A 26,459-nucleotide genomic window follows, 5' to 3' on the forward strand; every position below is an offset into this window, starting at 1 on the left:
TAATAAATAATTACTGATTTTAGCGATATTTTTTATATATTATTATTTATAGTAATATATAACAATATTATGATATATCTATTATGTATTAAAAATGAATTATGCATGTAATATAAATATATTATAAGTGTTTTAAAATATGTTATACTTGTTTGTTAAGAAATTAACACAATGTATTATAAGTGTATTAAAATATGTTATAAATATATTATTTATGAATAAAACTTGTATTATATGAGTTTTATAAATTATTCTCGCTAATATGTATTAAAATTATATTATAATTATTCAGTAAAAAAAATATTATTACTATAAATAATAAATATTTTTTTAATATAATATATTTGTGTAAATTTTCCTAGAATAAAAGTCCGACAAGAAAGCCCAGATAAAACAGGATTTTTCTTCTTTTAAAAATAAATAAAAATTCGGCTCGTTGTCCCTTTCTCGTCCTCGTTCAAGAATCCACAGGCATAGTTCTCTTATCCTTCTATTTATCACTTTCTAACAAACATATCCATTCTCTTCTCTGCTTCTTCAATCTCTGCTACCACAGTCTTCTTCACTTCAATACATTTTCTGGGCTTTATTTTAACCCCATTTTCAAGATTACAACTCATGGATGGCAGCTTTATTGACTGATTAGTCTTTGTGAATATAGTGTTTGAATGAATGGTGTGTAAATTAGTGTCTATTTTATGAGACCCCATATGCTTGTATATGAATTTAGTGCAGAAATAAGATGTCTTACTTATTGCCACAATTCTTGAGCTTGCCGGATGCTTTTGTCATTTGCGCCAAAACCCAACAGCAGACCACCATCCAGCTTTGTAAGTCTCTATCTCTCTCTTTTCTTGAGAATTATGTTGTCATTGAGATGGGAATTGGGAAAGTTTTGTTCTTGCTCAGTGGGAATGCTGAATGAGATGTGTGAAAGTTGCTTGTTCATTTTAGTCTATTCAGTCTTTTGCATTTTATTCTCTGCTCATGAATTGCTAGTTTCATAATTGGAGTTGACCAATGTTTTAATTTTGGGAGTAACTTCATTGTAGTTGAGATTGTTTGTTAAAGATAAGATCAAATGTTTGCAGAAAAGTGTAAATGATATGGATAAAAGTCTGTCCTTTATATGAAATTGCAAATGCTTTAAGTGGGGAATGGATCTTGATGTTTCAATACAACAACAACATGGCCAGTGTGATAGGAGGAATCTGGGGTGGTGGGGTGCTATGTTGGTCGGACTCTTCGAAAATGCCGATACCTGCGTGTCGGATCCTCCAAAGATAGTGCATTTTTGGAGGATCCAACACATGTGCGGCAACATTTTTGGAGAGTACGAGCAATATAGTTGGGGTGTACACATACCTTACCCCTACCTTTGGTGCGGTAGATAGGTTGTTTCCCATACACCCTCGGCAAAAGAAAAGCGTTTTTCAGAATAGGCTTGAAAAATAAATATTGACAGCAAATATAGTAAAGACAACTAAAGTAAGCGAAACAACAGTATTAATAAAATTGAAGAATAAGATGATGATAGAAGATCTTGCTATTTGAATGGAGGAGAGAAATGGATTAGGAAGTGGTTCTAATTGTATGCACTGCCTCCATTTTCTCTGAAATCAAGCAGGTTCATTACTAGGGTAGGTCGTTGTATTATTATATTAGGTCAAAGATTATTCAATTGTTACTTTGAATCTGACGGAAATTTTCCTACTTGAATTTGTAAAAAATTTCAAGGGTATATCAGTGTTCGGAGAAAGGGTCCTTCAATTATTTTGGTTTTCTTAGCAATTAGTATTTTGATGGCCTGTTCATTACAGCATAATGGATTAGAAAATTTTGGCCGCTCGCTACAAAGATGCTGTGTTCGTCATGTACTAAATGTGGTTGTTTTAACATTCATCATGTTGTGGTTTCTATTACTTAGAATGGAAATATGTTGTTTTGCAAGGATGACTATACAAATTATGCCCTGAAAACTAGATTCTCAGACTGTGATGAAATCATCCACTACTCAAAAGTAGAGAAGTTATGTGCAAAGGAGAGCATGCTCGCTCACAAGCACACACTGAATAGAAGAGAGGAAGAATCAGTAATTGGTAGTTAAATCACTAACTAGACTGCTTCATATTGTTTTCCAAGTGAAAGCCTGACCTAAAGTAGAAAAGTCAGTTGTGGTAGTTGTATTTTGAGGAAGACATCGACTTTGCACTTCAGTATTTCTTTTGAAATTCCTGTTATGCATCTGTAAACTTGGATTTATGATCTGGTGCTCTTGCTCTAGTACAATTGTGGCTTTCCAGAGATGACTTCGACTTTGGGTGATCAACTGCTGGGGTACTCCTTGCCAGTTTGCCTTTTCCTGTCTTTAATCATATGCAGAACTAGAAGCAGGAATCGTCCTTGAAACTAAATAGTTAAACTTCTCAATAGAATTTTGTGGGTTTTTCAGTCATTAGTGAAAGTTTCTAATGATCCATCTTATAGACATAGACTTCTGTTGTTCTTACTGTATCCTTGGCCGAACTGCAGCAAAAGGTAGAGACCATATTCATTTGAGGACACAATGCATCCTATCCACTACATCTCCAGTAACATCAACAGCAACATCTACTGTGCTTGACATTGAGAAGCTACAGTTACCATCTATTGAAATCCTCTCAAATTCAGTCGCATCAGAGAGATCATGGCAGTCACCATCAGCTGCCACAACCGCAGTACCTGATATACAAAAGCTAAAGTTGCTGTCGTTGGAGGCCAAAACAAATTCAGTTGCCCCAGATAGGCCATGGACATACACTGGGGCATTTGGTCCACCTACAGAGGTTAGAATTTAAATAAATAGCCTAGAGATTATGGAAAAATTAAGTTTGAGAAACTGATAGGACCCGAGGTCTTCAATCTATAGCAGAAATATGAAATAAGTTCCACATGTAGTTCTAGGTATTTGTTTTTCGAAGCTCAGATGTACTTGCATTTTCAAAATATGAACCAAAAGTAGTTTTAAACTTCAATAGGTCATTATCTAACAGTCGGTTGACGTTGAAAAAGAAAAACAGTCCTTGCAAAGATTTTCCTTTGCTTTAGTTATCTTGATCAATGAAGGGGAGCCTTGGAGTAACTGGTAAAGTTGCTTCCATGTGACCAGGAGGTCACGGGTTCAAGCCTTGGAAACAGCCTCTGGCAGAAATGCAAGGTAAGGCTGCGTACAATAGACCCTTGTGGTCGGGCTCTTCCCCGGACCTTGCGCGTAGCGGAAGCTTTAGTGCACCGGGCTGCCCTTTTTTAGTTATCTTGATCAATATTTCCTAACCTTATTATTTATCTTAGTGCCATTTTGCCAAGTTCTAGTATTCGATTGTCCTCTATTTCCCGTTAATTGATGTAAACGTTGTTTGGCCATGAAAATGCTGTTACAAGTATAACTTTTGACTTGTCGTGTTTGCAGGTGAACACTAAACCTGAAAATTCTCTTGCTAGTGAGGAAGCCATTGTAGCTGCTGCAGCCGCTGAAGCAGTTGCTTTGGCAAAGGCTGCGTTGAAAGGCGCACAAGATGCTGTAATGTTGGTCAGCCATAACAAGTTAAAGGACTCCGATAATGTTGGCAGAGGTACTCTATCAGAAGCTAGGACTGCTCCATATGAGAGCGTTCATCTGACTCAATCTGGTGAGACAAGGAGAGTTGGTGTTTGTGCGGAATTAAAGGGAAGTGAGATGAAGTGGAGTGGAAGTAGTTTATTCCGGGACTCCCTTACAGATTCTGATGACGTGGAGCCATCACCTGAAGAACTCGAAATTCTTCAGTCGCAGCTGTCAAATGTCATAGCTGTAAAATCGAATCGTCAAACTGAGCGGAAGGCCAGAAGAGCTAAAGCAGTAGAGAGGGCTGCAGCCAATGTTGTGTCTGTGAAGTCTGGTTCTACTAGTCGAAGGAAGCGTGCTTCAGTACAAGATGTCGATTACTCGGATCCATTGCGTTACTTGAGAGGAACTACATGTAGTTCTAGGCTACTGACTGCATCTGAAGAACAGGAGTTATCGAGAGGAATACAGGTGTGTTTCTAAGTATATGACCCTGTAGTTCTTGTTCTCTTTCCTTTTAAGATTTTGCCTCTTCCTTTTTCCTTTACCACATCAATATTCTTTCATGTGCTTATTACGAATTCCGGCTTGAATGGATTTCAATGCATGTTATGGTTTCTTCTCTTAAATTCTTCATTTATCTGCTTTGCTTTTGACACTTAGTGGACTTCGTTTTTCTTCATCCTCTTCTCTCCTTTTTTTGGCCTTAGTAATAGACTATTAAGTACATGCTGGTTGATCAAATTATTAATATTGAAAAAAGGAAATTTTCATTTGTTTTGTTTTTTTTACTTGATAAGCGAAAAGTTTGTAGCTCCAAACAGGTGTAATGTGCTCACCTGTTATCTCACTTGACTTGCCTTTCGTTATTTTGCTCAAAGCTCGGCTTTCTTGGATCTAAAATCTGAATCTGAGAGCTGGATCGTCTCTTTCTTTGAAAAATTCAAGATTTAAGTACATTGAGCTTCCTGGATAGTTTGTGAATCTTCTTTCTCTTATTGACCTCCTATGTGTGTTCATTCTTGGCATTGTCTTTTGAGATAATATGAATAATCATGTACTGATCCTTTTCAAGGATATTTTTCGTGTAACCAAAATTTGTGTGTCCATTATTGATAAAATCATTCAGAATGAGCCACATAGTCTGCAATGAATAGAATGTTTATGGCTTCAAATGTCATATCTGTACTATATTTGCTGTGAAGTTTTCTTCCTACTTTCCTTGCAAATTGTTTATTTTTAATTCTTTTTCTGTTCAATTTTTAGACCATTTATCAGTCACGAAATGATACAGGACCTGTTGAAGTTGGAAAGACTTCAGGTGGAGCTTGCAGAGCGTTGCGGAGGTCAGCCCACTTTTTCCCAATGGGCTGCTGCTGCCGGAGTTGACCAGAAGACCCTAAGGAAGCGTTTGAACTATGGCATTCTTTGTAAAGATAAAATGATTAAGAGCAACGTGAGGCTCGTTATTTCTATTGCCAAAAATTATCAAGGAGTAGGGATGAATCTTCAAGATTTGGTTCAGGTATATATGATGCAATTATATGCTATCTCAAGACTGTACTTTTATTCCGGTCAAGACTCTAGTTCTATCAAGGGATCAAAACCATCCGAAATATCATCTGTTGATCTATGCTCATCTTCGGAAATTTATATGCAGGAAGGATGTCGGGGCCTTGTAAGAGGAGCTGAAAAATTTGATGCTTCCAAAGGTTTTAAGTTCTCAACTTATGCTCACTGGTGGATTAAGCAGGCTGTTAGGAAATCTCTCTCTGATCAGTCCAGGACGATTCGGTTGCCAGTACGTGATCCAACTTTACAAGGAATTTTCTTTTTACAGTAAAACTTTGATAAAGTAATAATCTCGTTAAATGAATATTTTTCTCCGGTCCCGACTTGGGCCAGTTATATTAAAGTAATATTTTCACTAAATGCATTAGATAATAATTAAAAATAAAGTATTAAAGGCCCAGAAAAAATATAAAGTAATAATTACTAGAATACATCTAGCTTTTTCCTTTTATATTTAACATAAAATCTCTTCATATTCTATAAACATGAATATAATTAGAAACATTAAACTTCACTACATTCGTTTAACTTTCCTAGATTTAAATAATAAATATGCAAAGACTATACTTTTTAGTTTCCTAGATTTAAACTTTTGAAATTCTTAATTCAAATATTTCTTTTTCTTTCTTATGGCGCATATTGCAAAATAATCTCTAAAATAATAAATATTTATTTATCGATAAACTAATAATCTCGATAAATGAATATTTTTTTCTGGTACCAAGCATATGCATTTACAGAGGTTTTACTATATATGCCAATTAAATATTGTTGATCCTGCACTATTTAAAAGAGAGGATATCTATATATGGGTCTTGTTGATCTTCCATTTTTTACCATTTTGATTTTTATGTTTACAGTTTCACATGGTCGAGGCTACTTATAGAGTTAAGGAAGCGAGAAAGCAATTGTTTACTGAAAATGGTAGACATCCTGACGATGCGGAGGTAGCTGAAGCAACAGGGTTGTCAATGAAGAGGCTTACTGCTGTGATGTTAACTCCTAAACCTCCAAGATCACTTGACCAGAAAATCGGGTTCAATGAAAGTCTCAAACCTTCGGTTCGTCCTAAAACATCTCTCTTTTTCCCGTTAGGGTATCAGTTTTGTCTCCTGTCGTGCAAAAGTCCAGCTTGGCACTTCATTGTTTTTACAGTTGTGGTCATTGATCCCTTTCTTTTGGGTTCCCAGGAAGTGCTTGCAGACCCTGATGCAGAAACATCAGAAGAAATATTGACCAAGCAGTTCATGAGACAGGACCTGGAGAAGGTATTAGACACTTTAAATCCGAGGGAGAAGCAGGTCGTTAAATGGCGGTTTGGACTAGCGGATGGCAGGATGAAGACTTTACAAGAGATTGGTGAGTTAATGGGTGTTAGCCGGGAGAGAATTCGCCAAATAGAGTCTTGTGCATTCCGTAAGTTGAAGAACAAGAAAAGAACAAAGTTTTTGCAGCAATATATAAATGCTTAAAGTCTCTATTATATATATCAAGAAAGTAGATTTGACCTTCTAGTCATTGAGTCTTTGTTGTTAGAAAAAAATTGAGGCTTAGATGAGCTTTGTTTCTTTAACTGTTCTTATTCTTCAGAACTCTGCAAATATTTGTGCATAATACAAAATTTTGGCTCAAATAATCAGATATTGTAAGTTACTGTAGCAGCTCCAATTTTATGGTTGATTCAGATACTAACATTTGGATTTGGTGTAGGTTTAGTTTTGGAAAGATTAAAGTTTCTCTCAAAAAAATTTAAATAAAACATTTCACCTCCTTGAATAGGAGCTTTGGGAGCTTTGGGGCAACAGTAAAGTTGTCTCCTTGTCTCCATCTTGTAGGTCACGGGTTCGAAGTCGTGGAAACATTCATTAATGCTTGCATTAGGGTAGTGCTATCCACATCACATTCGAAGTCATGGAAGCATCCATTAATGCTTGCATTAGGGTAGTGCTATCCACATCACATTCGAAGTCATGGAAGCATCCATTAATGCTTGCATTAGGATAGTGCTATCCACATCACACCCAGGCTCTTTCTTGGACCTTACGTGAATCCGAAATGTTTTGTGCATTGAGTTATTCTCTTTTTTATGCATAATACATAAACGTGCCCTTTCATTTGACCTCAACTAGCATTTATGCTCTTCAACTTTTAGTATCCACAAAGAGACACTTAAACTTGTAAAGTTGAACAAGTTGACGTACGCATCTTAAGTGACATAATACACGTTAGAGGTGTTCACGGGTCGGTTTGGATCGATTATTGGTCAAAATCAAAATCAGACCAATTTAATCGATTTTAAAATTATTAAATCAAACCAAATAAAATAAAATATACATCCATCGATTTGTTGTTATCGGTTTCGGTTTGATTTGGTTAGGTCGTTCGGTTATTAACCATACACAAAAATAAAATATAAGATTCATCAAAAGAAAAAAAAAGACAATAATTCATTTAAAAATAAATAAATTATCTTGGTGTCATTTTGTATCTTATAATTCCTATACCAGAACTTTAATTATGTTAAACTTCTTGCTTATATCGTTAGCTAATTCAATGTACTAAACAACATAAACTTACTGAATAATGTATAAGCTAATAATATGATTGTACTAATAAAAGACAACATTATATTATATATATATAATTATAAAAAAATATGTATATAATTTGTCGGTTTAGTTTGGTTATTTCTTTGATTCTTTTGAACAAAATCAAAATCAAATCAAATGTTATCGATTTTTAAAGATGTAAAACCAAACAAAACCAAACAAAATAAAAAATCGATTTATCTGAATGATTTGATTTGATTTTTTTAATTTGGATCTGTTTTTATTCAAACTGTGAACACTTAAGGCCACGTAGTGTGTGAATTGTCATGTAGAATGCAAATTGCATGCTCAAATATCTTGGTGAAAATCCGAAATCTAAAGAAATTTAAACGCACATTATAAATTGATTTAAGCATTAAATATCAATTCTTATATTATTGAAAAGCACAAATTTCATGTAGAAATTAAAAGAGTCAAGTTCAAACAACTTGATAAATGTCGGTTCCCTAAACAAGGATTACTACCTTATGCATTAGTGAAAATTTACAAGACGTTCAAATATAGAAGGCATAATTAACAAGGTATGTAACTATAAATATGACGTAAATTTATAATTAAAAAATTTATTTGAATTTTATGATTATGTTAATTTTACTGGATTCGAAGAGGATAGGATTGGATTTAATTACTTATTACGGCGTTTAGTCAAAATTAGATGTATTATGACCTGATCTTTTCATCATATTTATTAAGGATAAATAAATAAATATAAAATTTAAGAGTCAATATAACAAAAATCTAACAATTCTTTCCATTTTTCTAAACATAGCAATAGAAATCTAACAAAACCTAGCAAATAAGGTAAAAACATTATATTTATATATTATTCTCTTGATTTTCTTTTCTTTAAATTTCTCCCAATTTGTTAAACTTATCCACGATTTTTTCTCTGCTTTTACATACATTATTTCTTGAAAAAAATATAAATATACAATTTAAGAGTCAATATAACAAAAATCTAACAATGGTTTCCACTTTTTTAAACATTGCAATAGAAATCTAACAAAACCTAGCAAATAAGGTAAAAACATATATATATATGTCTGTAAATAATTTACCATCAACTTCGTGTATAATATATTCTCTTGATTTTCTTTCCTTTAATTTCTCCTAATTTGTTAAACTTATCCACATTTCCTCTGCTTTTACATACATTATTTCTTGGAAAAAAAACATAAATATACAATTTAAGATTCAATATAACAGAAATCTAACAATAGTTTCCACTTTTTTAAACATTGCAATAGAAATCTAACAAAATCTAGCAAATAAGGTAAAAACATATGTATATATATATATATATATATATATATGTCTGTAAATAATTTACCATCAATTTCGTGTATAATATATTCTCTTGATTTTCTTTCCTTTAATTTCTCCTAATTTGTTAAACTTATCCACATTTCCTCTGCTTTTACTTACATTATTTCTTGAAAAAAAAACATAAATATACAATTTAAGATTCAATATAACAGAAATCTAACAATAGTTTCCCTTTTTCTAAGCATAGCAATAGAAATCTAACAAAACCTAGCAAATAAGGTAAAAACATAAATATATGTGTGTGTAATTAATTTATTTACCATCAATTACGTGTATAATATATTCTCTTGATTTTCTTTTCTTTAATTTCTCCTAATTTGTTAAACTAGTCCACGATTTTTTCTTTGTTTTTACACACATTGTTTTTTCCCCATTAACCTGATTATCTTTATTATATTTCTCTCCATCTGATAAGAAGTCATTATTATTTTTTAGAGAAATTTCATAATTTTGCTGATAAGAAGCCATTATTTTTTCCCCATATGGTATAGGACAACTTTTTGTTTGTGTAATATGAATTTTAGAATGAACGTTTATTCTACTGATTTTATTTGAATGTGTTATCTTCATGTTGTATGGAAAGGGGTGTATATTATGGTGCTTTTCGGTAGTAAATATTATTTGTTGATTGTTTAAAATGGGCATATAGTATTGTTATATTATGGTACAAAATTTGTATAAATTATGGTAAACAGTTTGTAATGTTGAATTTGGTAAAGTTGGACGTTCGATTCTTTGATTCTATTTTATCAAATTTTAGTTTAGTTCAGTTCCTGGCTCTTCGTCATGAAAACATCAAGCATGCATTACACTTGAGATGATCACCTATATATGCATCAACTATATGAAGGGATTACATATCTCCAAACACATGTACATCACATATATATAATGTAATATCCATTATAAAACACCAGATTATATATATATAGTATATTTCATCCAATTACTAGAGATTGCTTAGGAATTGCACATTCAATGAATAATGAAAACACTCATATACAACATCCTTTTGAAGCGGTTGTATTAAATAAAGAAGCATAGTACTCTTCTAGGGCTCCTATGAAAGTAAATTTCAATTAAGATTTTTACTATTTTTGACGAGAGGCAATAAATTCAAAAAATATCCCAAAATAAAAAAAAACATCAAATTATTTGGAAAAAAAACTTCAAAGCAGCCAATAACGATGAAAAGTATTGCGAAGAAGATTTTTTTTTTTTAACTTTTACAATAATTTTGAATGATTATCAATAAAAAAATAAAATTGGCAGACAACATGAATAGCAGAAAAAAATAGTTGAATACAGAGAATTGACGTGCCTGCTTCAAGAAGGTTTTTTTTTTTTTTTAGGAAATATATCAAAATATTCTGAACTTGACAGCATAACTTACTTTAGTATTTTAATTACACGGATATTTAAAAATCCCTTTAACAACTTTAAGTGAATTAAATACTACCCTAAAGGGTGACGTGGCAAAGAGCGGGACTGCAATTTCTTAAAGCGAGTGAAGACATTTTTTTAAAAAAAAAATTATAAAATCATACGCATGACATTTTTTTATAGGTCAATATATAATTAATATTTTAAATATTATTTTCTTGATATATTAACTTTTATTAAAATATGTAAATTTTCTTATTGGCCACAGTTTTTTTAAATCTTTTTCTTTCTTTATTCTTCCTCAATATAGTTTCTTCTCCATTCTCCATAGAAACATAATTTTTTTCTCTATCTTCATCTTCAATTCTACCACACCCATTTGGCATAACCATCATTGAAATATCAATTACATGTTTGCTTTGAAATTTCAATTTCCCAAATTCGTCATTGATAAACATCTTGGTGAGAAATTAAAATACATTAATGGTGATTTATTTTTAGAGGAAGAAAGCCTCCATTCTTATGTGCTTTTCTCATTTTGAGGGAAAAGAAAGAAAGAAAGAGGATAAGAAAAAATGGAGGGGGGAGAAGAAAGAAGTGAGGGGTGGGTGGGGTGGAGGCGGGGGCGGGGTTTGGAGGGAAAATAAAAATGGATCTTTTTCTTATATTTTGATTTTAAAAAAAATATTTTAAATTAATTAATTAGGATAAATTAATTTAAGAAGTGTTAAAGAATAAATAAAAAGAAATAAATAAAATTAATGACGTGATGCTGACATGGAAGTGATGTGGTGCTTACATGGTGATGATGTGACAAGTGAAAGTGGTTTTATGATCTCAGGGTGATATTTAATTCATTTCAAAATTATTAAATAAAGTATTTAAACACTCGTGTAGTTAAATTACTAAAGTAAATTATACTCTCAGGTTTGAGGAGATTTTGATGTATTATCACTTTTTTTTAAAAAAAAAGTAAAAAACACTCTTATTATATAAGAGGGAGTTAGAGGTTGAAAGGCTATCAACATGCCTACTTTAGCAAGATTATTTTTGGAAAAAAAGTTGAAAAAAAATTGTTTCACTTTAATTTAACAGTGTGTAACTTTTTTGAAATTGTGGGATACATTTTAGCTACATTTTTTAGTTTTAAATTCATACATTTAGTTATAACTTTATTACTTTAAATGTCATTAATATTTATATAATTTTTATAACTACTTTGAGTTACTTTCTCCCTCTTTAGTCATAAAGCATGGTCTGACTCTGAGAAAAGAATTTTTGGTGTTTAAATTCCTACTAAGTAGCATTCGTAAATTATTTAAAGGTTCTTTGAACACTTTTTCAAAAGGTTTTTGCAAAAAAAAAGCATAAATAATTCTCGACACTCTTACGAAATAGTGATGAGTTAAACTACTCGTGTTGACATGAAAGACAACCTAATAAATTGATTCCATTCTACTATTAGGTTCCAAACCTTTTCTAAGCTCTAGAATCTATAAATACCTTTTCAACTCAAGAAATGCAACTATTTAGAGTTAGTATGTCTAACTACGTCCTTACGCCTAATAAGAACCCAGAATAGCAAAAAGTAGGTTCATATTTCGCTTCCAAAGTCAGTCATCTACAATTCATACTTGGGCAAAAGCGACTCTCTAGTGGTTTTATTCCTTCTTACTATACTTTTGGATCAACCCAAGCATAAATACTTTTGTACATTTGCTGAGGAGATCACTCATGCATTTTAGAAAAGGGAAGGGAACACTCATGCATTTTAGAAAAGGGAAGGAAACTTCTCACCCCGAGGGAGGTGGGAAACTACCGCTTCTACAATGAAAGCTTCTCCTTCACTTTTCTTGGAGGTATCACTATTTTAAATGAAAAATGATTTGTGGATGAAGTAACCGGAATGAAAAGTGGTTACGATTGAGGAAAGCGGAGAAAGTCAAAAATCGACGATTACCTTTTGAATCAAAGTAGCTACAAGTCAAGGTAAAAATATAACTATCGGTGAAGAAAAATACTTTAATGATGAACATCCTAATGGCCCTCCCGGCATTAGGTTTTTGAGAAAAAGAATGAATATATATATATATATATATATATATATATATATATATACGAGCAAAAATTTAAAATTATTTAATCAACACTATTAAAATTTACCAATATTATTAATATTTATCAGATATTCATTTTACACTTAATGAGATGATTTACAATTACACAAAATATATAATTTATTTTAGACTAAAAATTTAAAATTATTTAACTAACATCATTAAAAATAAATAAATTTATGAACAAATATTGAATGCGCGCACAACACGATATTTTCCTCATTAGTTTTAATTTATACTTACCAACATCAAATAATGCGCTATTCATTTATTTAAACATTTTCTAAAAAAAATTATTAGGCTTAGCCATTATTAGGGTTGTTTTTTGGATCGATTGGGCGGATGATAATGCTAACGATTTAGCTTATCGGATAGTGACTTTTAAATATACTAATCTGTTAGTTAATTAATAAGATATCGATTGATTTGGTATCAAATCAGTAATTATCGAGTAATGTATTGGTTCGATCATTTCATTCTCTCTTCTTCATTGTCGCTCACTAATATATTGATCTCCAATCAAACAAAACAAATTTCTAGCTCTACTTAAGCCGACAATCTTATACTCATATCGTAAAACACAGTAAAAAAAATAAAAGCCTAAGTTTTGAGGATGCATGCACGTAAGAATTTATTTAACAAATATCACATGTACAACAACTTATTATTTCAACGCTTTATGATTTGTAGGGTTAATAATATCTACTTCATTTATTTATGGTAAAAATATATGTACGATAATTCTTAACATGTCAACGATTTATCCAATAAAAAAATCGAGTAAGCTTTCCCTAATTGATAAATCGTTAATTTTAAAATTTTAATTCGTTTATGAACCTTAATTCAATAACCCTATATCGATAAATCAATTTTATAATTAACTGTCGATTATAATTTGATTTTGAATAACTCTAACCATTATGACTATTTAAGAAAATAAAAAGAAAAACTAAGAAAATAAATGCAAAGTAAAATGGAAATAGATTTAACCCCCCCCCCCCCCATATTCAAATAAATAAATGCTTACATTTTGATTCGAAAAGTTAATTTAATTAATTTTTAGAATTAAATTAAATTAGATAATTTTTTTAAAATTTAAAATTAAATATTTAAAAACTATACAAAAATATTATACATTGCAGTTCTCTTTATATTACTATAATAAAAAAATTGTTAAAATATTAATCAAAATCATAAAATTTAACCCTCAAAAATCAAATATAAATTTAATTAATTTTTAAAATTAAATTGAATCAGATTAATTTACTACTATAAAGTTAAATATTTAAAAACTATTCAAAAACAATTATAAGTTGCAACTCTCTTTATATTAAATTGATGAAAATATACGTTTTAAAATGTTGATTAAAGTTACAAAGTTTGACTCATAAAAAACAAAATTTGAGTCAAAACTTGACCAGTCACGAAAAAAATGAAAGATAAAAACACTATAAATAAAAAGAAAAAGAAAAGCGTTAGAGAGAGAACGTTAGAGAGAGAAAGTGGAGATAGAATGAAAGGAGGGAAAAGGAAAAACTCGAGGCTTCCGTCGGAAGCTGCCGGAGCCGGCAGTTTTAGCCGTGACATCCGTGAGTCGGATTTAGACGGAGAAGCTTCTGAACATCAAGAGAGAGATGAAACTCCCGAAGATGCCGGCAGCGAAGGCGAGGAGGAACCGGTGGCCGGAGATGAAGAAGAAGAGAAGGATGAAGATGGCGATGAAAAAATGTATGAAGCGTCTGAGGAGCGTCAGATAGAAGAAGGAGATGGCGATGGTCAAGTTAAGAATGTAAAACCAAAACTTGCTGAAGGGTTTTATGAGATTGAAACTGTTAGGAGAAAGAGAACAAGGAAGGTTAGTTTTCTAAAAAAATTAACATTTTAAATATTTGCTTTGATAATGTGATGTATTTTTCTTTTAATTAATTTATCCTGATTTTTTGGGCATTAATTTATGTGATTTTCTTCTGGATTTGGGGATCTTGGAAATGCTGTGGAAACTAAAGGGTCAAGTTCAGTATTTGATAAAATGGTAAGTACTCCTATACTCCCTCCATTTCATTACAACCCAAGAGAAAACTTAACTTTATTGATGATGTTTTGTAACTCTAAATTTGATTACTACTATTATGTGTAGTTATTACTCTCTTCGTTCTTAAAGAAGCAAGTGTTTTAGCTTGGGCACACGTCTACAATTTGAATGATAACCTATTAGGGCACGGTGTAGACATACTATTAAAAGCTAGGGTAAAGAATAAAATGAAATAATTAAATAATAAGTAAAGATAAAATGAGAAGAAAATATTAAGGTAACAATGCGATCATATTAAATTGGTAGTTACACAAAATGGGACTCACCATTATTTAAGGATGAATTTAAACGATATGATACAATAAAATTTAAGTAACAATCGAAACATATGTGGTAGTTAAACTAACAATACAATACAACGGGTAGCAACCATCCAAACAAGGTGTAAGAAATTAGTCAATCCTAGAAAATATGGACTATTTTTACTAGCTTACCCTAGTTAAATGCCTTAAAAAGAATGTATTAAAACTTGAAGAAAGAAGTGATTCTTTAATGCTGTAAAACTCCATGTATTAAAACAAGGGTAATTTAGAAAGAATAAGATCAATACCTTCTTGAAACCCTAAAATGCTACTTATTTTGAAACAAAATGAAAAGCTAAAGCACCAGTTATATAGGAACAATGAGAATTATACTAAGGATTGAGTAGTGCCTGAGTTGCAAAATCAAGGTTTGAGCCAAATTGAACAAGGGAGGCCGCTGAAAAAACTCTTTGACTGAGTAGATCAACTAAAAGCTTTCAAGTAAGGGAGCCAGAGAAAGAGAGAGTGGATCTAAAGGATTAGAATAAATCTTCTGTAGCTTAAGAGTTCTATACTCCCCCCGTTTGTTTATTTTGCACTCTTTAAGAAAAACATTAACTAGAGGGTAATTATCCTTTTTTTATTACTTCTCTCTATTTAATTCATTTCTCTTTTGCACCATATTAATCTCTCTCCATATTTATGACTATGGGTAAAAGTAGAAACAAACCACTAAAAGTATTATGGACATCTATTTTTCTTAAGGATGATAAGTATTTAGGAATGGAGTGAGTAATAGGCAAGTATTTAGGAACGTAGAGAGTTATAAAATTCTCTTAATTTCATAAATTAGACAAGTAAATTGAAACAACCATTTTTAGTATGGGGGCCAAGTAATATAAAACGGAGGGAGTAGTTTTAGGTTCCAAGTTTCCACCTTTAGAAGTTTGTAGGTGATAGTTCCCCATGGGCACAGCCCAGTGACTACTGACTAAGAGCCTGACATTCGAACTGTAGTGCACGAGCTGGTGTTTCTTCATGGTCATCACTGTCCAGTCCATTTTTTTGCTTCCAGTAAACTATGTGAAAAAAGAAAAATAAGTTGAAGGTGATAGATGTTATCTGTGTTTTTGTTCAGGCGTGGCTGGCCGGAGACGGCAAATACATGGGAACCTGTGAAGAATCTGTTGTCCTGTACTGATGTTATTGATGCATTTGAAGAGAGGTTTCTTCTATTTATAATCCTTTTTTTCAGTTCCTTATACTGATTAGTGTATAGGGGATAGTTCTCTTGTTAATCTTTGGTTCCTTTCTTGATCTGTTTTCCTTTCACTTTGAAGCTTGCAATCAGGGAAACAACGATCAACACGCAAGCGTAAGCGGAAGTATGGGGCTACACAGACTCAACCCAAGAAAAAGCAACAGCAACAGCAGCAGCAGCAGTGTTCCCCTGCAGCTGCTACATATAATGTGCCAGCAGTGAGGGTTAGGATAATTGAGGAGCCTACACCCTCACCCCCTTTGAATGTTTTGAAGGCACCAAATCGTGTGGACAGTAATGGTGGTGAATTGAACGGCAAAGTAGACAAGTTGGTGAATGGAAATGGTTTGGGATTGAGTTTCTCTTTAGAAAAAACTGGAGAGCAAAATGAGTTGAATTTGAAGCTAAGTGAATTAAAAGGAGCAATGTCAACCAATGAGAACCCTGTGGATATTTCTGGTGATGGTCTCGCAAATGGATTTCCTAAGGTTAATGGTGCAGCATTATACCAATCTGATCGCTGTACTGGAGCTAAAAAGAGGAAATCTGGTTCTGTTCGGAGATTTAAACAGGAGACTACCTCAGCTGTGATGGATGATATCCAAGATGCTTTAGCAGGTGGTCCGTTGGCTACTTTTGTGCAAGAAGGAAGTCATAATCATGAATTGGTCGGCAGTGACTTGGTTTGTAGAAACAAGTCTGAAGATTCCAAAGATGGGTATACCATTACGCAACTTATCAACCCGATAAGCTATTCAGCTTCTTTCTCCAATGATATGCTGGATGTCTCAGTGACCTTTCTTGCCAAGAGGTTTGTGAATTAAAACCTACATTTCTATTTCTATGTTTGCCAGCTAATTTTGTCAATATGTGTGTTGTGGTTTTGTGATAATCAGAATGTGCAATTTCTAAATTTTTTATTTATTTCTTTATAAGTCATATTATTTCATTGATGATCAAACCAATACACTGTAAGTATAAATGTGGGATCGCATCAAACTTCAAAAGAAATTTCATCCAACTATATATTTCAAAAATTTCATCCAAGAGGAGCACCCACCAGCTATTCTTAGATGATTATATGATTTCCCCAAAGCTTTCATTGATGATCCGGTCTATAACACTTAAATCTTCTTTTACAAGTGGATTTAAATAGGATAATTTGTTTCTTAATGTCTTCTTTGTCTTGCCCGTGCTCATATAATGTAAGAGTTCCCACCCTCTATGGACTCTACAACTCATCAATTTCAATGCCTGAGGCAACTACTATATGCCAAATCTTACTCCAACACAGAGGCTCCAGGCATCAACTGCAAAGACATCTGCTAGCTTTGTTCCACCTAAAATCAATATGTCTCCTCCGCTCAAAACAAGCATAAACAGTGTCATCATATAGAACCTGTCTAAAATTGAAAATAATTGAAATGATTAATGTACTCAAGTTGATGTGTTTTAGGAGAAATATCCTTTTTTTTTTCTTTATACTAGTGATGCTTGATGTCCTACCTTGGTAGGAGTAAGGTCTGCGTACATTCTACCCTCCCCAGACCCCATGTTGTGGGATTTCACTGGGTTGTTGTTGTTGTTGTTGTTGTAGTGATGCTTGATGATGTCTTCATCTATACAGTGTGTCTGGGAGTGAACTAGAAGGTTCAAGAGCATGATTAACAACTATGAACTTTTCATTTGATGTTTTTTTTGATAATGTGAACTTTTCATTTGATGTGTACTATGAGATGCTTATAATCTTCTAATCCTTTCTTGTCTTTCGATATCTATGTTATTTGGTTGTCGCCTTTTTTTTTGTTTTCTTTTAAATGGGACACTCTTGATTAAACAAATATCTTCTATCTTCTATGTCTAACAATTTGGACATTGCAGTTTCTGAATCTTTTTTAAAAAGGTGTGAAAATTTTAGCCTTTTACTTTGCTTATCAAATAGAGATAGAATCATAATTTGAGTCTTTTTTGACCTTCAAGTTGTTGAGATTAGCTGATTAAGACTATTTCTAACAATTAATATTTTAACATGATCAGTTATATTAAGTTTCACAGAAGTTGATTTATCAAACAAAGTTCTGAGTCAAGGAGTCAAGGATATGCAAGTGAGTTTACAGATGTCTTGAGTCACATCACCTATTGGCTTAAAGTTTTTGAATCGGATGTTTAGGTTATTTCACATGATTTTGTTTAGTCCTATCTTACACTCAGTAGTTCGTTTTAAAGTTCATATCAAACCCAATAATTGGATTACACGTGTGATAAGATGTTGAGTTTTAGGAAATCCCATATTAGTTATACATGAGCACCCAAAAGGTACAACCAAGGGTGTGGTCTAGCAATCAATGACATTGCAATGATGATCAGGGGAGACCAAGGTTCGGATTCGGACAAAAGCAAAATAGTTGTGTAATTTCTTCCCATCTGCCTAAACTTAGTGGGTAGAGTTACCTTGTGCTTGTTCTTGCGGGTGGTTCAGGTAAGCGGTGAAATAGTCGAGTTGCACGCAAGTTTGCTCGGAAAGCACCGTTACGAATAGAGAAGGGGATCCAAAGGGATTTATTAGGATCTCAGGCCACCCCTATTGTTTAAAGGTTTGGGTTCGATATTTTGATTTTTTCATATAATAAATACCAAATCTAATCTTTTATTTAGTTAAGTGAAATATACCAAATCTAATCTAACTTCCCACTCCTTGTTTATACTGCATTCCCTTTTGCTTTGTGCTTTGTTTTTGGTAACCTGTCCCCCAAAAGTGTTGTAAGAAAGAAACTCTTTGTTATGGTCAGGATAAGCTAAAAGTTCTCAGATTTTCAAATCAATTTTCAATCTCGACATTCTGTTGTTACCGTTACATCATACTTTTAGTGGTACTTCTTTAGTTCTCTTTGATTTTTTTTTCTTGAAGTTGTGTCACCTGTAATTCTATAACAGCAATATAATGTGTGTATAAGATGCAATGACCAGTGTGATTACTTCCTTCTGTTTTTATTTTTTGTCTTTTCTTAATGGAGGTAGCTTGAACTTGACAGTTTAGTTCATGGTCACAGCTTGCTCATACTCTCAGTGCTTCACCAATTTTCGTACACATCTTACTAGATAACTAATCCTAAACTTTCAGTTTGATGATGCTTTGCTGATTCTTTTATTAGTTTTTAGTTCACATTACAGCCTTTCTTAATGGTTACCTACAGGTCGGATGGAAAGGAAACGATGGTGGATAACAAGTTTCTGAAGACGAATAATCCACTTCTGGTAGCTGTTTCTCTTTTCTCTCTTATTGGATTTTGCCTCACCATAAAATGCAACGATTTTACATTTTCGTATGGATTAATTACAGTCATTCCTCAGTTTCACATAAATACAGAAACTATTAGCATTTAGTTTTAAAATCACCATAACTTTGTCTTCTGATATAGCAATCATAATACTTGTTGTGATCTTATTTTGTAATGGTTTAGAAGTACATTGATATGCCTGGAAATCTGAATTAGTAGACTTGATCTTTTCGTCATTTTATTTTTCTGATTAGTCTCACCCAGTGTTTTGGATTATCACTTCAGATAAATACCTGAACATTTCGCAATTTGTTAAAAATAAACATTATATCATTCTATTTTGTAATTATGGTTGTTATTTGACAACTGTATTGATATACTACTAACTCTAGTTTTAGAAAGTATTTCCTTCCGCTTTACTTAGATGATTCTCATTTAGATGACTCTTAATGGAAATATTTTGTGTGTGTTTGTTTTGGCAGTTGATAAATTTCTACGAGCAGCATTTGCGATACAATCCCTCTGAATGAGTTGGCTGCTATGAAGGAAATATATATGTAGCTCGATTAGCTTCATCTCTTGCCTTATCTTATGTATAAAATGTTATAAGTTACTTGTTGTAACAAGCTGCAGGGTGTTAACCTATTATGTTTATTAGGAAGGTTAGTAAATAGCATGCTAGAATATATATTGTGAGAAACTTATATTAGGTTTACTATTTCGCGATATAATATGATGCTTTTGAGTTCTATCTCGATGCGTTACTCAGTAGATGAGATGCAGATGGTAATTATTCTAGCCTTCGAGATGTTAAAAATCATTGCGAGTTCAGTTTGATAGCTATAGATAAAAAGAATTGTTTTAATCCGTTTTGATATTTCATTCTGGTGAATCTTTTCTTCCTAGTTGGTTCCAATGGTCATTTAAAAAGCCATTGTATGTGTCATTATCAGAATTTCTTTTTAAAAGTTTTAAATGAAAGCTATCAAAAAATTAGTTGATCCAACCGTTCTTTAAGTCTGATTTCAAGACTTTTTTTTTTTTTGTTGGTGATTTTTAAGTATAACTTCTGGTATTCGAAATCCACTAGTTGACTACATCGCTTAAGACCAACAAAAGGAGAAAATGCTTCCTACTTGGGATTTATCCATTAGTTGTCATCTTTCTCTCCACTACCGTTTTTCTTTTAATTATTGGTTCGATTGGCTTGAGTTGTGAGTCTTTCGAAGACAACCTCTCTACCTCATTGAGGTAATGGTAAAATCTGCGTACACTCTACACTCCCTATGATTTTGCTGGGTATGTTGTTGTTGATTATTGGTAGAGGAATTTCTTCTATTTCCACCACTACATGCAAAGACAATGCTTAGGTATCTAGAGACATTATCTTCCAAAGGGAAGCATAAGGTGATGCGACCATGATAGTTGCAGCCAAAAGCCAAAAGGTCTACAATATATTCTCCTGTTTGCACTCAGGAGTTATCATATTTTTTCCAATCAACTGATACTGCCAAACTAAAAGTATTGTGGTAGGCAAAATATGGGAGACATAGGGCCATCACCTCTGGTTCCTTCAATGATAGTTGTGTTTCTTAGTTTGCTCATTGTTTGGCCAACAATTTCTAGCATAGGTGGAGGTGCCACCATTCTTATACTAGTTTTGTTATTTCCTATCTCCTTGACACTTCTTGTGTACTTGTTGTCAATTTTCATTCCTGTACAACATATGTCATCTGCTACATATTGGGAAAACAGTAATACTGGTTCTGTTGCATATGATGGAGAAGGCTTGTTTGGGGTTGGGACTATAATCCTAGTTGTCCTCTTCTTTGTTTTGTACAGTTTTTTGGGATGAGTTATCTTTTTGTCAAAAAAATACAAGTATTTGTTTAGATGATATTGGAAAAAAAGTAATCACAAATTTGTGTAATGAGCAGTACATATAGCAAATTCTTTAAACAGAGAACAAAATTTGTGTTCTTGACTTGTACAAACACTTGTTTATAATAGTAAGCTATGTTTCCTTGGATCATCAAAGTGCTTGCACAGTTACATATCAAGAAAATGTTATGCCCAAAGGCCAAAAAAGTAGCTTGTTTACTTTCTTCAGTTCCTTCTGACTGCTTAATACAATTAAGCCTGCAAATACTGAAAGATAAAGATGCTTTAATCAAAAAATTAATAAATACTACAAGGCCTACACACCCATCACCCAAGGAGTACGAGGTCATGGTACGCAATAATAAAATTAAAAGAAAATCAGAACCAAACATTATATTCACATAATATTAGAGAAAATTTTGATCATGATATTGTAAAAACTATTTGTTTGATAAAACATACTCTAAAAACTAGCGACTCTAGTAGTTGAAGGATGCGATGGTGGTTGTCATGATCATTGGTGAAAATTATACAATGGTGATGCATCGTGTTAGCTGGTGGCAGCCCACTTTCAAATATAAAGACACGTTTGGTTGTTGGTCAAAACTATACATATATTAATAACGTAAAAATTAGATTTTCAAAAATTGAATTATTTATTCCATCATATGATCATCAAGTGGGTCACTCTCTTTTTGACTTTGGTCAAATACTTTTTTTTCTCTAATCAAACTTTATATAAAAAATAAGGTAAGAACGTATTTTTTATTTAAGCTTCTTTCTTGGGAGCTAATCATAGATTACAGATAAATTATACATATAATTATTAGGTATGCCAAATTCAGTTGCACCTCGCTCTTATAGTATAACATTCTTCTTATGGTTAGGAGTAGCGAGACCTGAAAAAAGCGTTAAAGAATCGAAAGGGAAAAAGTACAGCTAGCTCCACCTCACAACATCAGTTTACTACACAAATTTTTGGTTCACTTCATCACACTCTCGATTAACAAAAGGGGGAATGATTCAACTCCGGTCCACATACTCTGGATCTTTATCTACTTATGTTTTTAACTCTCCCTTTCCCATAAACCTGTAACTAAACATGATACTTGATGTGCTCAACTTTATACCTTGTACTAAAGTGCTACTCCTTGTCTCTTTAGCAAAATTTTGCACTTTCAAATAAGTGTCAATCTTAAAAATTCAAGATAAAGTTAGTATATTAATTATAATAGAATCGTATTAAATTAATACTCGATAAATTAATAAATACTCTAATATAATATTTTTCTCTATTTCCCGACTTGGACTAGTGGAAAAATCAATGATTTCAATAAGATAATATATTTTCAATCTGATGGTATCAACAATTTCTTCTAAGTTCTGCACCTCTGAATATGTATCATTTTCACTCGGGTAATCTAAAAACTATTGACATACATTTTATTATGATAACCAGGATTATTAATTATTACCTCAAATTCATGAATGTCGTTTTTACAAGAGGGTTCATTTAAATTCTTTGAGATTTCATCTCTCAAAAATACTTTATAAAATAATAATATTTTACGATCCTGACATATTAATTTAGAGAAATTTTACTGTATACCCTTATATTCCATCTATTTAATTGTGGTCTAATTTTCACTAAATAATTTAGTAAATCATATATTGTATTTTTATTTTTTTTAATAAACGTGATTTTTGCTAACTTAATAAAGCCACAATACAGCAACAGATTAAAAATATCCAATCATTGAACAGTATGTTTATTTTCTCTCTATATCTCTTTCTTCCGATAGTGTCAGAACTCTCCGACGATGACTTCTTACCCAGCTCCCATAAACCCGGCCCGAACCCGAATAGGATGGATAGGAACCGGCGTAATGGGTGGCGCCATGGCCTCTCGTCTTCTCTCCGCTGGCTATTCCGTCACAATCTACGCCCGCAATCCTTCTAAAGTTGTTCATCTTCAATCCCAAGGTGCACTTCTTGCTGATTCTCCAGCTGATCTTGCGCCTAACAGTGATGTTATTTTCACTATGTTGGGTCACCCATCAGATGTTCGACAAATTGTCTTAGAGAATTTGATTTCATCTCTCAACTCCAGTATCGTCATTATTGATCATACCAGCAGCCACCCAGTTCTTGCAGAACAAATCTTTGATGCTGCCCGTGAGAAGAATTGCTGGGCTGTTGATGCTCCTGTGTCTGGAGGAGATATTGGGGCGAAGGAAGGGAAATTGGCAATTTTGGCTGGTGGAAATGAGGATGTGGTGAGGTGGTTAAATCCTTTGTTTGATGTTTTGGGTAAGGCGACTTTTGTGGGTGGACCAGGAAAGGGACAAAGCTGTAAAATTGCGAATCAGATTGTCGTTGGGGCGAACTTGATGGGGTTGAGTGAAGGATTGGTGTTTGCTGAGAAGGCGGGGTTAGATAAGAGGAAGTTTGTGGAGGCAGTGAAGGGAGGAGCAGCTGGTTCTATGGTTATGGAGTTGTTTGGAGAAAGAATGATTGGGAGAGACTTCAGGCCTGGTGGGTTTACAGAGTACATGGTAAAGGATTTGGGAATGGGTTTAGATGTCGGTGCAGAGCAGGGCAACGACGTTGTGGTGTTGCCTGGTGCTGCATTGAATAAGCAGCTGTTTTCTGCTATGGTTGCTAATGGAGATGGGAAGCTTGGAACTCAAGGGCTTATTACTGTTATAGAGAGGATCAATGGCAAGTAAGATCATGAAATGTTAATCTTGTGCCAATGTTCTTGTTGACTTGATCATCGTTGCATCTCATAAGTTGCAGAAGTGGACGTTCAGCTGTGGATATAGACTAGGCTAGGAGGAACGGAGTTGCATCAGCTATATGGTAAGTTTGGTTTTGGCTATTTGAATCTGTCCCTCATAGAAGATACTTAGTACAATATGGTTTAGTGAGCCATTATTTCTTGATGATTGATAGCTTTAGGCTAACAAGTGATAACCTTTCATTTATGTTGTACTCAGTTTCAGTTCACGCTTAAACCGCACAATGCTATTTGAGATTATGGTATCATTTCTATATTAATAATCTGACTAACAGTCTGGCAAGTTTGGTATCTCAATTTTGATGTTCAGTCCAGACTAAGTGGACTAATGTAGTCCTTGGCTCCATGCCTAGCCATACATGTAAAGATTTTCTCCTTGGAATATTGGATAAAATGTTAAATGTGAAAAAAGGATCAACATAGGTTTAGAAATCAAGTTAATTTTTTCATTTTCAAACAACAAGAAGCTGCTTGTAAATCTGTGAAGTTACAATACTGAATCCATGGAATCAGACATGTTACAAAATTCAGAAATCAAATTTGTTTAGAATTTGGTATTTTATTTAATTCATATTAATACATGATTCTTATAGGATTAGGTTTTCTAGTCCTTGCTAAATTAAGGTATTGCACTATCTATTTATAAATAGAGGTGTTTCTTTCTGTGATGAGAAAGTGTGGAAAATAGTGAAGAATTGTAGAGAGCATTCAAAGATTTATTACTTTATGAATAAAATATTTTCCTTCAAAAACAACAAGAACACAGAAACTTGAAATGAAGAATTTAATCAAACACACAGTTTGCATAATCATTGAATTAGTTTCACTAGTCTAATAGTGCAATCACATGTTTATGAAACATGAACTACACCAAAATAGTCAGAGTCTATAATCATGTACTTGTTACAGAAGTTTTTTCTTGATTTCGGGGAAGAATCTTCAATAAAATCCTTTTACAAGAACTTGCGAGATTAAGAGAAAGACGATTGGATTGTCTGCAAAGTTTTTTTTTCCAAAAAGAAAGTGTCGTGTCTTTCTGCTAAGATAACCATTTTTATAATTCTAAAGGGCTACAACTTTTCAAAAACGAATCTCAACAGTTGTGTCCCTTCAGAATCGCATGGATAGAAAGTCTATTTTTACCTCATCGCTTGAACATATCCAAATTTAGACTGTTGACTGTCGATAAGAATTTAATTCTGACCAGTTACAGTAGAATAAATGGATAAATTAATACCCCAATCAAATCAATTAACTGATATAGTTGTCTTTCTTCATAGAATCAAAACTCCGACGATGACTTCCTACCCAGCTCCCATAAACCCAGATAGGATATATAGGGACAGGCATAATGGTTGGTGCCATGGCATCTCGCCTTCTCTCTGCTGGCTATCCCTTCACAATCTACGCCTGTGATCCTTCTAAAGTTATTTCTCTCCAATCTCAAGGTGCCCATCTTGCTGATTCCCCAGCTGATCTTGCGAGGAATAGTGATGTTATTTTCACTATGCTGGTAGTCCACCAGATGTTCGACAAATTATCCTAGAGGGCTTGATTTCATCTCTCAACCCCAGTATCTTCATTATAGATCACACCAGCAGTCACCCGGTTCTCGTTGAGCAAATCTTTAATGCTGCTCGTGAGAAGAATTACTGGGCTGTTGATGCTCCGGTGTCTGGAGCAGACATTGTAGCGATACAAGGGAAACTGGCAATTTTTGCTGGTGGAAATGAGGATGTGGTGAAGTGGTTAAACCCTTTGTTTGATGTGTTGGGAAAGGGGACTTTTGCGGGGGGACCAGGTAAGGGGCAAAGCTGTAAAATTGCAAATCAGATGGTTGGTTCGGGGAACATGCTGGGGTTGAGTGAAGGATTGGTGTTCGCAGAGAAGGCTGGGTTGGATAACAGGAAGTTTTGGAGGCAGTGAAGGGAGGAGCAGCTGGCTCCATGGTTATGGAATTGTTTGGAGCACGAATGATTGAGAGAGATTTTAGGCCTGGTGGGTTCACCGAGTGTATAGTGAAGGGCTTGGGAATGGGTTTAGATGTTGGAGCAGAGGAGGGTGACGACGTTGTCGTGTTGCCTGGTGCTGCATTGTCTAAGCAGCTGTTTTCTTCCATGGTTGCTAATGGAGATGCCAAGCTTGGTATTCACATCGAGAGGCTCAATGGCAAGTAAGATGTTGAAATATTCTGGGAATATTTTGATCAAATTTGCAAAACGATTCCTGAAACACTTTCTTATGCAAACAATTTTCTCCAAAAGAATATATCTTCTATTTGTTCCAAGGGAAATTCTTGGTCTCTGTCGTAACTG

The 26,459-nt window shown here is 33.3% G+C and overlaps 3 protein-coding genes and 1 pseudogene across 3 annotated transcripts; all 4 read left to right on the forward strand.

The window, feature by feature from the left end:
- The first annotated feature begins 453 nt into the window (after positions 1-453).
- Positions 454-6,808, forward strand: LOC129886873 (RNA polymerase sigma factor sigB). Its single transcript, XM_055961759.1, has 7 exons — positions 454-830; positions 2,533-2,825; positions 3,449-4,054; positions 4,878-5,108; positions 5,244-5,384; positions 6,016-6,216; positions 6,346-6,808. Exons 1-7 carry the CDS (start codon positions 743-745, stop codon positions 6,625-6,627), a joined length of 1,842 nt encoding a protein of 613 aa, XP_055817734.1. The 5' UTR covers positions 454-742; the 3' UTR covers positions 6,628-6,808.
- Positions 6,809-14,021: 7,213 nt separating this feature from the next.
- Positions 14,022-20,214, forward strand: LOC129886874 (chromo domain protein LHP1). The gene is made up of 6 exons (XM_055961760.1): positions 14,022-14,445; positions 14,597-14,622; positions 16,063-16,149; positions 16,265-16,996; positions 19,380-19,440; positions 19,946-20,214. Exons 1-6 carry the CDS (start codon positions 14,023-14,025, stop codon positions 19,991-19,993), a joined length of 1,377 nt encoding a protein of 458 aa, XP_055817735.1. The 5' UTR covers position 14,022; the 3' UTR covers positions 19,994-20,214.
- A 2,869-nt stretch (positions 20,215-23,083) lies between these two features.
- On the forward strand, positions 23,084-25,493 carry LOC129886877 (probable 3-hydroxyisobutyrate dehydrogenase-like 2, mitochondrial). The gene is made up of 2 exons (XM_055961762.1): positions 23,084-24,206; positions 25,425-25,493. Exon 1 carries the CDS (start codon positions 23,165-23,167, stop codon positions 24,071-24,073), a length of 909 nt encoding a protein of 302 aa, XP_055817737.1. The 5' UTR covers positions 23,084-23,164; the 3' UTR covers positions 24,074-24,206; positions 25,425-25,493.
- Positions 25,428-26,435, forward strand: LOC129886878 (probable 3-hydroxyisobutyrate dehydrogenase-like 3, mitochondrial; annotated as a pseudogene).
- The last annotated feature ends 24 nt before the right edge of the window (positions 26,436-26,459 follow it).

This window comes from Solanum dulcamara, chromosome 4, assembly GCF_947179165.1.
Source record: "Solanum dulcamara chromosome 4, daSolDulc1.2, whole genome shotgun sequence".
Lineage (NCBI taxonomy): Eukaryota > Viridiplantae > Streptophyta > Magnoliopsida > Solanales > Solanaceae > Solanum > Solanum dulcamara.